General features: G+C 34.5%; 1 protein-coding gene across 2 annotated transcripts in view; it reads left to right on the plus strand.

Annotated features, from left to right (window-relative positions):
* Positions 1 to 12,779, plus strand: part of LOC126743349 (protein C-ets-1) — a 160,330-nt gene that overhangs the window by 63,285 nt on the left and 84,266 nt on the right. Inside the window, exon 1 of one of the 2 annotated variants that reach the window (XM_050450389.1) lies at positions 1,622 to 2,175. The exons of the other annotated variant lie outside the window; for it this stretch is intronic. Coding sequence (XP_050306346.1) covers positions 2,100 to 2,175 — 76 coding nt within the window. The 5' untranslated portion in view covers positions 1,622 to 2,099. Of the gene's footprint in view, positions 1 to 1,621; positions 2,176 to 12,779 lie in introns of those variants that run through there. 2 annotated transcript variants of the gene reach the window in all.

The following is a 12,779-nucleotide window of genomic DNA, read 5'->3' on the forward strand; positions in this document are numbered from 1 at the left end:
ACCCAAATAAGACGCTGGTATACTTAGTTTGATTTCGAAAAAAATCAATTTTTGGTGAAAAAATTCGATACGGGAAGGTATACCCGAAAAATGAAAAATTCCAAACTTTGAAGGTCGATATCTCGGCTTCTATTGGAGCTATCGGGAAAATTCCAACGGTTTTCTCTTAGTTTCGTCCTTCTGAATTTAACAAGATTAATCGCGAGGTCGTAGCTCTTCTATTAGCTGAGATATCGCATTTTTGGACCCCATTTTTGGCCTCAAAAACGGACGTCGAAAACGACTTTTTCCGAATTTTCTAAGGTGCTCTCATTCAGTTAGTTCTACTCGAATCGAACATCGAATTCTGCTCGAAACACGTATACAAATTTTCAAAAGCCTGCGTTGCCTAATTTTTGACTTATGAGCATTTTGTCCTTAAAAAAAAAAAAAAAAATTCACATAATTTTCAAAATGTTTCGACAAATGCTCAAATGAAATTAATCAGGCAATCTTCATCCAAGTTTTCAAACGCCTGAGTTGACTGGTTTTTGAGTTATGAGCATTCGGTCATTTTTTTTTTGGAAAAACAAAATTACAGGAATTTACTAAAAATTACCCTAACATTCAAATTGTTTCCTTTTATTCAAGGTTCGTTATAACCAGTAAAACATAAATTATATGTACATTCTGTGTTTTAACCTACAAAGTAAATTAATGTAAAACCAATTGATAAATAATAATGTAAACATAGACATAAACATAATTTATTCATGTCATATATACGAGGGTGCTCACATACGTCACAGAGGAAAAACTTCTACACTCCTTAATATTATTAATTATCTCATTACATATCTCAAAAATCATCATTTAGAAAACATTGAAAATGTGCATACATAATGTAGATATACTTTTATGTTTATACATATTATGTATTTAATGAGAAATTGAAATTTAAACTTTAATATCTATATTGTTAATCGAAAACTTGCGAAACGGAATCAGTAATTTTTGATTGAGTAATATTCGTATTACGAAAATAAATGTTGTTTATGTGGCTTTCAGAAGACATAAAAAGAACAAATATTCAACTTCATGAAGTCCTTTGTCCTCATCACCTCTTAGAATCATATTTGAAGTTATTCGATTCTTCTCACTAATGCTTTTTTAACCATTCAAACTCCTTTGTACAACATTTATCGCATCTAAGAGTTTTATAGAGTAAAACATTTGACATTTTGATAAGAACTATTATTTTTCTGTATTAATGTAGTACTCCATGGTCCATAGCATGAAGTTTTGAATTGTCGAATTCCTTAGGCGAATTTTCAAGGGTGTGCCTCGGCTGGCGTTCGAACCATGAATATTTTGTCAATTTTAAATGTCAATAAAATCAAATTTCAATCTTAGGTCCTCCGAGCCGGATTTGGTCCTACGAACCGGACCGATTCATCCCAAACTTCTTCTTACGACGACTTATCGTTTTTTCCTCTCGTCATCGGCGGACTGGCTCCCCGCCACGAGACTTTTCGTTCATTCATAAGTTCGCCATAGTGACGGCGGGCGGTGTGAGGAACAGGGAGGGGGGGGGGCAGTAGGCGCGTTTCTCAAACTAAACATATACACACACACACAACCAATTCATAACAGAGACTGTGACGGTTCTGCAGGTGCGCTCTTTTCGCTCTTTTATTATTATACGACGGACCTTTTGTATCACTACTTCTTCTTCTTATTCTTATTCTCGGTAAAGTCCCGAGAGGCTTTTGTCCGTAGGTTTGTGTAGTACTACGACGGGACGTTTTTCGTGTGTTTTTTTTTGTTTTGGTGCAAAATATAGTGAACCCTAAGGGCGTTAAAAACAGTGAAAAAGTGACCGATTTATTCGCCTCGGATCAACTTTTTAGCGTGAATGTGAACAGGCATGAATGGCGGACTATTTTAAGCAGAGAACGAAAATAGCCGCGACCATCATCAGTGACAATAACACAAGCGTATTATATACATATGCATGCGATGGACATAAGTTTTGATTTTTGCGCCACGTCGTTTGTGATATCTGTGATCTTTTTCTAATTATTTGTGTTGGTGTGTATATATGATTCGTGCTCTAGTCAATGTATATAGACATCTTGATGCCCCTCAGTAGCGGGATGGGAATAAAAACAATGAAGGCGATCAGTAGGCCCAAAGGTAAGACCTATATTCAGCCCCCCTCTAGGACTTAAAATAATTTCAAAAAATACAGTAAAATAGAATTGAACATTTTTGTGTTTTTTTAAAGTTTGGTCCACCCTGTATAGTATCAAAATTTTTATTTAAAAAAAAGTTACTAAATTTACCCCATGTGCCCCTAACAGTGATCTGCATGGAAAATAGGCGGGGAGGGGGAAGTGGGGTGAAATGGGACAAATATGTTGAACCTTGAAATAGTTTTGCTTATGCTTAATTCGCCCTGTATTATTAAAAAGATATATTTCATGCATTATGGTTTATTTATTGGGATTTTGGAAATTAATTTTTTTTTTATAAAAAATTGTCAAAGTGTCCATAACTCAAAAACGAGACGTTGCAGGTTTTTGAAAATTTGTAGGCAAGTTCCTTATTTAAATTGATTTGACACGTGTTTTAGTGTTTTTCAAAAAACCATATGATTTTGAAAAAAAATGAATTTTTTTGAAAATTTTCAATGACAAAATTCCCGCAACTCGAAAACCAGTCATTGGAGATTTTTGAAATTGAAAATTCTCTATTTGAAATGATTTGACACGTATTTCAGGGTTTATCAACAAACTCACTTAAAAAATTAACAAAGTTAACATACTTTGAAAATTTAGACCCAAACTTTTTTTTTAATTTTTCTTAAAGCATTTCTCAAAAAATTCATAAAATTTTGAAAAAATTATGTTTTTTTTGTTGAAAGGTGGTAAAATGACAAAAGTAGTAAATTTTGCACAGTTTAAATTCAGATAACTCAAAAACTATTTCACGAATCATAATGAACTAAAAAAGAGACGATTAAGGAGATATTCCTTAATAAACTTGCTAATAACTCAAATCCATGGATTTAACTCTTCTTGAAATATCCGGCTTCAAAGGCAGTAATCTTCGTTAGAGAAGGTTGGTCTGCAAATTGACCCCAGGGTTGCAACTTAATTATCTCAAGAGCTACTTCATGAATGTCAATAAAACAAGAAGTAGGAGGTTGAGAAGATGTGGCCTTATAAACTTTGCTTATAACTGAAACTCGTGGATTAAATTCATTTTGGGATATAGAGTCTCACAAGCAGTAAACACAAATGACGAAGTTTAGTTTTCAAAAGAATTACACGGTTACAACTTACATATCTCAAGAACTACATTATAAATCTCAATAAAACAAAAAGTGAGTTATTTAGCAGTGTTGCCTTACAAATTTTTCTTACAAATCAAATCCATTAATTTAACTTGCTTTGAGATATCCGGCTTCAAACACAGAAGACCCCAAATGAGGAAGTTTAGTATTTAAACGGACCCTAGGCTTTAAATGCAATAACTCTAAAACTGCTCCATTAATATCAATAATATAAAAAGTGAGTAATTATACAAATATTGTGTTATTAATTCTGCTTACCACTCAAGTCCATGGATTTAACTCATTTTGAGATATCCGCCTTCGAAAGTAGTAATCGCCGTTGGAGAAATTTGGTCTTCAAAGTGACCCCAGGGTAGTAACTGAATTATCTCAAGAACTACTTCATGAATCTCGATAAAATAAAAAGTAGGAGGTTAAGAATATGTCGCCTTATAAACTTTGCTAATAACTCAAACCGGTGGATTTAACTCATTTTGTGATACACAGTCTCAAAGGCAGTAAACCCAAATGACGAAGTTTAGTTTTCAAATGAACCACGCGGTTACAACTTAAATATTTCAATAACTACTTCGTGCATCTCAATAAAACAAAAAATGAGTTAATGGGTAACTAAAGATACTCCTGTCATCTGCCACTAAATGTATTTAAAAAAAATTAATCCGACATGTTTCGGACATATCTATAACATGTCCATCATCAGGGATAACAAACTAAGGGGTTCCATCAATACTTATAGATCTAGTCCCTCAGACAAGGTTAGAAAGTTAAAACAAATTAAGATACATGAGAATGGGACTACACATGGCTTTACAAAAACTTTAAAATTACATTATTACGATAATTTTTTTTTTGGGTCGGTGGAGAAATTCTTTATGAACACTGGTTACGCGCCCCCAGTACTGTGGGACTCAGTGTCGAGTCGGTTTCGTCCTGTACCCACTGCGGTCTGCTAAGAAGCAGTCCGATTTGTCCCATATGTTTAGTCCCACAGGTTCAATTCTGTAGCTTCAAGGAAGTCCAGGATTGTGCCCAGTGGTAGATTTCTTATACCCTCTGGTGAGGGTTTCTCTTCCCCCAGGAATGTTGCCCTGGTTTCATTAAATGCTTCACAGAAGCACAGTATGTGAAGAGTTGTTTCGTCCTCCTCATTGCATCCCCTACATAGCGAGATAACTGATTTCGACATTTCGCAGTTGTTGTCTGGAGAGGCCCAGTATGTTCTCACCCTTCTTGAAGGGTGGGCTGCCTATAAGTTGTTTGGGTTGTTCCATCTTTGGCAGCTGTTCCCAGTAGGATTTGTTCTGGTTTGTTAGCCAGTTGCCGATTTCCCTCTTCCAGGTCTTATCGTTGACACAACATGTTGGTTCAGGGCCTACCAGGCTGTTGCTGGCTCCCTGAGTTGCAAGTTGGATAGCCCTTCTTGCAGCCCATATTCTCTGCTAGGATTATCTCTGGCCTATTTTGCGCTTCGGCGAGGTTCCTGAGATCCTCCCAGCAGCTTTGCACAGTCCTTGACTTAGTCTCGAACTGTTGTAGTGCAAGTGTTGCAGCCTGGTCTCCTGTGAAAATTGCGAAGGTTTTGCCTCTTGGCAGCTCTTCTCTCATCAGTTGGACACAGGTTTGTATTCCTATATTATGCTTGCCTGTAAATTTGTTGTTTCCAGGCCCAGGTTTAGCATGAGGTGACTGCCCTGTTGTTCGTCCTCCAACATGCCCACAGCTACCCCGATCTTGGATCGTTTAGTTGCCGTGTGCCATACTGAGTAACCTCTTTGCTTGAGCCTGTCCACTTCTGCGTCCAGTGGTCCCCTTTTCTCTTTGATGACAAAAGGTTTGTCTAGGTATGTGACCTTGGTTCTGTCTGTTCTAAGGTCCTGTATCTTGTCAAATAAGGCATTATGCCCATCTTTCGATAGGATTGTTGCGCCATTTGACAGCAGTCTTTTCGCCCCCCGATATAGCTTCAGCCCGTACCACTAAGTGTAGCGGGCTTAGTCCTATCAGGTTACGACAATAGTACGATAATTGTTTTGTAAACAAGAACTGTGAACTATAAAAAGTGAGTTATTTAGCAGATGTTGCCCTAAAAATCCAATATGGCGCTTATAAAATAAATTAATATTGTAAAAAAAATACATTTTTTCATTTATACAAATATTTCTCTAATTGTCAGTACGTCGATGGTCTCATGCCAAATGCATACAATACCATCGACTTTCTGACAAATAGAGAATAACTTTTTGCATTTTTCCTTATATTATGACTGAACTATGCCACATTTCTTTAGATTTGTCCAGTTTTCCAAACGGTAGCACCGTGTTACCTTCCTTCCCATTCATATCTCGTGCGTGCATGTACCGAAATAATGGTTCAGTTAAACGAACAAGAAAAAGACCAAAACCGAAAGAAAATGATGAGATGAAGTGTCCACATCCGGCAATCAGCTAATAGAGCGACTACCTACTTATACCGGGGACGTTACGAAAGTTTGTTTTTTGCCATGGGCAACGTTTATTACGGCATATTTACGTTCAAACCGTCACGGTACGTAAATAAAAAGCGAAGCGAAGGTACTTTTAAAATGTAATTAAGGTGGGTGAGATGAGGGGATAATAATTCGTCTGTCTCCTATATAGACGTTAGTCTGTCCCTTTTTTTTTAAGGTACCAACAATGACGCCGAATGCTAATGATTATAATAAACATTTATGAAAAATTCAATTGGTTCGAATTGGGTTTGATATTTGATTGTGGAAGAATTAGATATACTGAGAATAGGTTATGTTTATTGCATCGGTTTAGGTTACTAGAATAAAATCTTCTTAAGCTCTCAGTTTTTATTTTATTTAAATTGATTCAGTAGTTCTTGAGATATTTAAGTTGCAACCCTATGGTCACTTTGAAGTCCAAACTTCCTCATTGGGGTCTACTGCCTTTGAAAATGGATTAAATAATTAACAAAATTTACGAAGCAAGATTTTCTTATTATCTCATTTTTTCTTTTATCTAAATTCATGCAGTAGTTTTCAAAATATTTTAATTTTAGTTCTGTAGTCACTTTGAAAGTCAAGCTTCCTCCCTGGGATGTACTGCGTTTGAATGGGGATATCTCAAAAGTCCATGGATTTTGACCACTGTATACTATATTCTTTTTAACGTGCCTAGGATTTTTTTTTTTCAATTTTGTAGCGCCCTGAAGAAGGCTTAGTATAGGCCGAAACGTTGGCATTAAAAGAAAAAAAAGTTTTGACCAGCTTGGATTTTAGTTAATCCTTTATCCAACTTAACCCTTAAAAGTTAACAAAAATTAGTTAAATCCAACTGTTTGAGTTATTAGCAAAGTTCATGAAACATCTTTTACTTCTTGTTTTATTGAGATTCACGCAGAAGTTTTTGGGATATTTCAGTTTTAGCCCCATGGTTACTTTGAAATACAAACTTCTTCATAGGGGTCCACTATCTTTGAAGCCCGGATATTTCAAACTGAGTTAATTCCACGGATTTGATATGTAAGGAAAATTTGTAAGGTGTAATTGGCTAAATACTTCACTTTTTGTTTTATTGAAATTAAAGCAGCAGTTTTTGAGTTATTGCATTTTTAAGCCTGTGATCCCTTTGAAAAGTAAACTACGTCATTGGGGTTTAATGCCTTCGAGACTCTATATCTTAAAATGAATTAAATTCACGGGTTTAAGTTATAAGCAAAATTTATAAGGCAACGTCTTCTGATTCTCTTGCTTTTTATTTTATCGAGATTTATCAAGTAGTTTCTGAGATATTTGAATTTTAGCCCTGTGGTCACTTTACAGACCAAACTTTTTTATTGGGGTTTACTGCCTTTGAAGCCCGATATCTCAAAATGAGTTAGATCCATGGATTTGAGTGATAAGCAAAATTAATAAGATAATATATGCATAATACTTTGCTTTTTATTTTATTGAGATCGATTCAGTAGTTTTCGAGTTATTGCATTTTTAAGCCTGTGGTCCCTTTGAAAAGTAAACTACGTTCTTGGGGTTTACTGCCTTTGGGGCTCTATATCTTAAAATGAATTAATTTCACGGGTTTAAGTTATAAGCAAAATTTATAAGGCAACGTCTTCTGAATCTCTTGCTTTTTACTTTATCGAGATTTATTGAGTAGTTTTTGAGATATTTGAATTTTAGCCCTGTGGTCACTTTACAGACCAAACTTCTTTATTGGGGTCTACTGCCTTTGAAGCCCGATATTTCAAAATGAGTTAAGTTCACGGATTTGATTTATAAGGAAAATTTTTAAGGTAACATCTACTAAATACTTTGCTTTTTATTTTATTGAGATTTATGAATCAGTTATTGAAATATTTAAGTTCCAACGGTGTGGTCCATTTGCAAACTAAACTACGTCATTGGGGTTTACTGCCTTTGAGACTCAATATCTTAAAATGAGTTAAATCCATGGATTTGAGTGATTAACAAAATTAATAAGACAATACATGCGTAATACTTTGCTTTTTATTTTATTGAGATTGATTCAGCAGTTTTCGAGTTATTGCAATTTTAAGCCTGTAGTCCAAATAAAAACTAAACATCCTCATTTTGGGTCTTCTGCCTTTGAAACCGGATATCTAAAAATGAGTTGAATCTATAGATTTAAGATATAAGCAAAATTAATATGACAATATCTGCATAATATCTCACTTTTTATTTTATTGAGATTAATAGAGCAGTTTTCGAGTTATTGCACTTTAAGCCTATTGGTCCATTTAAAAATTAAACTTCCTCATCGGGGTATACTGGCTTTGAGACTTAATAGTTAAAAATGAGTTAATTCACGAATTTGATTTGTGAGGAAAATTTACAAGGTAACATCTGCAAAATTGGTCACTTTTTATTTTATTGAAATTCTTGAAGTAGTTTTAGAGATATTTGAGTTTAAACACTTTGAAAACTGATCTTCTTCATATTGGGGTTCACTACTTTTAAAACTCGATAACTCAAAGTGAGTTATATCCATAAACTTGAGTTATAAGCAAGGTTTATAAAACAATATCTTCTAAATCTCCGACTTTATGTTTTATCGAGATTCATGAAATAATTCCTGAGTTATTCAAGTCGGAACATTGTAGTCACTTTGAAGACCAAACTTCCTTATTGGGATCTATTGTCTTTGAAGCCAGATATTTTAAAATTAGTTAATTATACAGAATTGAGATATAAGTAAAGTTTGTAAGGGAACATCTTTTGAATGTCTTACGTCTATTTTTATTAAGATTCATGAAGTAGTTCTTGAGATATTTGAGTTGCAACCCTGTGGTCCCTTTGAAGACCCAACTTCTTCATTGGTATCTATTGCCTTGGAGGCTTAATATCTCAAAAGGACTTCATTGCACTTATTTGATTTACTAATAAACTCTATGAGGAAACATATAGATTTTCTGAATCCCTAACTTTGAGTTTCATCGAGATTCATGCGGCAGATATTTGAGCAGCAACCCTTTAGTTAATATAAAAACCGAACTTTGAGGCCGGATATCTCAAAGTCAGCGAATCCCATACCGATTTGGTTTATAAGCAAATATTGCATAGCCAAATATCCTTGACATCCCACTTCTTAAAAAATGTATGAACTGGTTCTTGAGTTATACAACTTGAAACCAACTGAATTTCTCCATCAGGTCGTGACTAATGATTATATTAATTTCGGAGGTCCACACGTCACATTTTCCAATTGGTGAGTTATCGAATTCGACAAGAGACTGCGTCGTACAGTATCGATTTACCCAAAAGGGTTTTCGGTTACATTGTGGGGTACTACTTTAGTGCTTTGGCCCCCTGTATATATAAAGAATAAATGGCCCCATTACTTGCCAGAGGCGAACCATCGTACCGAGACCGTGTATCGGTTGAAAGAGAAGGGCAGGGGGAAGGAGCACCTGCCTTAGCAACTTGACTTTGCGTGCGCAAGTACCATAATTACGGAGCTATTTTCCTAAATGCAATTAATAACCCTTAGTCCCATTTCACCCCTTATTGGTCGTTTTCTTTTTTTTTCCCAGGCCGGTTATATGGGTAATTTAAATTAGTTCCGAGTGCCCCTGCATGGGAATGTTTGTATATACACGAAATCGCCATTAATATGGTTAGTTTGGATGGGAATAAGGCGTATTAAATGTACTTGTGGTGCTCAATAATAATTTTTAGTACGACACATAAATGAAGTAATAATAAGCGACCCTAAGAACATGTGTTCGGCACGTTTTTGGGGCAGATTTAGGTCCACTATATTAAGAATCTCTTATACCGTAAATCGGGCAGACCGTACTGAAATGTGCATAATAGAGACAGAACTCGGTATATTATTTCATTTTTGGATCCTCGTGATGGGCTGGTCTATACTACCTACCTATTATATAATAAAATATGGTCTTTAATTTTTCCTAATTTGATGCCTATGAGCTCGGACTAAATCAATTTTATTTGCATTAAAATGGCCGAGGTATCGGAACAGTTACTAATTTAAAAAAACATAACAGATGCAATGTTATTGCTAATATTCAGGTATTTATTTTATTAAAGAATTTGAGGCAAGAAGCACGGATTATACCTATACTATGGTAAAATTTGATCTTTAATTTTTGCTAATTTAAGGCATATGAGCTCGGACTAAATCAGTTTTATTGGGATTAAAATGGTCAAGGTATAGGGAAAGTTACGAATTTAATTTTTGTGCTTTCAAGTAGGTTTTTCATTAAGGAATTTGTGATGAAGAGCCTGAACTGTACTACCTTTACTTTAATTTTTCCTAATTTAAAGCCTATGATCTTGGACTAAATCAATTTTATTGGCATTAAAACCTGTGGAAGTATCGCGAATTTAAAAACATAACAGATGTAATGTGAATTCAGGTATATTTGACATTAAAGAATTTGTGGCAAAGAGCCTGGACTATAAATAGATAAATTTACCTAACCTAAAAAAAGAGGATGTGCTATGACAGCTTTGAATTGACATTTTCGTGCAAACCAACGTACCAAAATCAATTGAATATTTATGTCATGATTCACATGACAAACTATGGTTGGATCAATAGTTTTTCAGACATTCGTAGTTAAAATTCGCCCCTTTAAAGGGTTATGGAACCCAGCGAAAATAGGAAAAAAAGGTGAAAATCGTTTGATTTGATTGATCAAGATCAATTTGTTTGTCTGAGTTTTTCTTGGTTTGAGCGTGAATTTTGAAAATAGTGGTCATCTGTCAAAGTGCAATCCGTTTCTCTCTATATCAAATAGTTTTGGCTCTACGTAAATTTTTTTTAAACGTGTATATCTCAGAAACTATTAGAGCAAAGTATGGCATGTGACCCCTCAAATTTCATGGAGTTTCACGTAGAATCCAAAAATATAATAATATATATTATATTCGAGAGACCTCCATCAGAACCAGAGACTACTCATCTTAAAAAATATGAAATAAAAATCATGTGTTTCTTGCTGGGATAAATTAAACGGCAACACCGTAAAAATAAATTAAAAATTCCGTTGGCGTGTTTTCGTTCCATTGTAGGAGTAGCGAGAGGGGGTCACGTCCAGACGAGTGGCACGGGTTGCTATAAACAAATACGCACGTTTGTAAACGAATCACGTCACCTATGAACTGTCAATATATTTTTATTAATTTTATTAGAAATCACAGTTCGATGAAACGAACGCAACAGATTTTGACTTTCGAGAGGATCCGCTATGAAAGTAGGTCGTGATTTTTAATGAGACACCCTGTATATTATGGCATATTTGGATTCTATGGGAAATTCTAAGAAATTTGATGGGTCACATGCCATACTTTCCTCCAATACTTTCTCAGATATGCGTGTTTAAAAAATGTCAAATTTAGACTTTGGACGGACGTGGAGCCAAAACTAGTTGAGATAGAGAAAAACGGATTTCACTTTCTTAAACTAACTTTTTCGGACCTATATGGTAGTATAGATTTTAAATAAGACTTGGATAATCATTTTTGACTTTTGACAGATGACCTCAATTTTCAAAATATGCTTTCAAAATTATAAAATGCATCTGAAATGGTTCTCTTTGATTTCTACGTGAAATTCTATGAAATTTGATGGGTCTCATGCCATACTTTGCTCCAACAGTTTCTCAGATATGCGTGTTTAAAAAATGTCAAATTTAGACTTTCAACGGACGTGGAGCCAAAACTATTTGAGATAGAGAAAAACGGATTTCACTTTCTTAAACTAACTTTTTCGGACCTATATGGTAGTATAGATTTTAAATAAGTCTTGGATAATCATTTTTGACTTTTGACAGATGACCTCAATTTTCAAAATATGCTTTCAAAATTATAAAATGCATCTGAAATGGTTCTCTTTGATTTCTACGTGAAATTCTATGAAATTTGATGGGTCTCATGCCATACTTTGCTCCAACAGTTTCTCAGATATGCGTGTTTAAAAAATGTCAAATTTAGACTTTCAACGGACGTGGAGCCAAAACTATTTGAGATAGAGAAAAACGGATTTCACTTTCTTAAACTAACTTTTTCGGACCTATATGGTAGTATAGATTTTAAATAAGACTTGGATAATCATTTTTGACTTTTGACAGATGACCACCATTTTCAAAATTTCGTTTAAAAATGATAAAATGCATCTGAAACGGTTGTCTTTGATTTCTACGTGAAATTCTATGAAATTTAATGGGTCACATGCCACACTTTGCTCCAATAGTTTTTAAGATATGCGTGTTTAAAAAATGTCAAATTTAGACTTTGAACGGACGTAGAGCCAAAACTATTTGAGATAGAGAAAAACGGATTTCACTTTCTTGTACTAACTTTTTAAGACCTATGTAGTAGTATAGATTTTAATCAAGGGTGTGCGTTTTTGACTTTTGACAGCTGACCACAATTTCCAAAATATGCTTTAAAAATAGTAAAATGCATCTGATATGGTTGTCTTTGATTTCTACGTGAAATTCTATGAAATTTAATGGGTCACATGCCACACTTTCCTCCAATAGTTTCTCAGATATGCGTGTTTAAAAAATGTCAAATTTAGACTTTGAACGGACGTAGAGCCAAAACTATTTGAGATAGAGAAAAACGGATTTCACTTTCTTAAACTAACTTTTTGGGACCTATATGGTAGTATAGATTTTAAATAAGTCTTGGATAATCATTTTTGACTTTTGACAGATGACCTCAATTTTCAAAATTTGTTTTCAAAATTATAAAATGCATCTGAAATGGTTGTCTTTGATTTCTACGTGAAATTCTATGAAATTTGATGGGTCACATGCCATACTTTGCTCCAACAGTTTCTCAGATATGCGTGTTTAAAAAATGTCAAATTTAGACTTTCAACGGACGTGGACCCAAAACTATTTGAGATAGAGAAAAACGGATTTCACTTTCTTAAACTAACTTTTTCGGACCTATACAGTAGTA

Source organism: Anthonomus grandis, chromosome 12 (genome assembly GCF_022605725.1).
Source record: "Anthonomus grandis grandis chromosome 12, icAntGran1.3, whole genome shotgun sequence".
Classification (NCBI taxonomy): domain Eukaryota; kingdom Metazoa; phylum Arthropoda; class Insecta; order Coleoptera; family Curculionidae; genus Anthonomus; species Anthonomus grandis.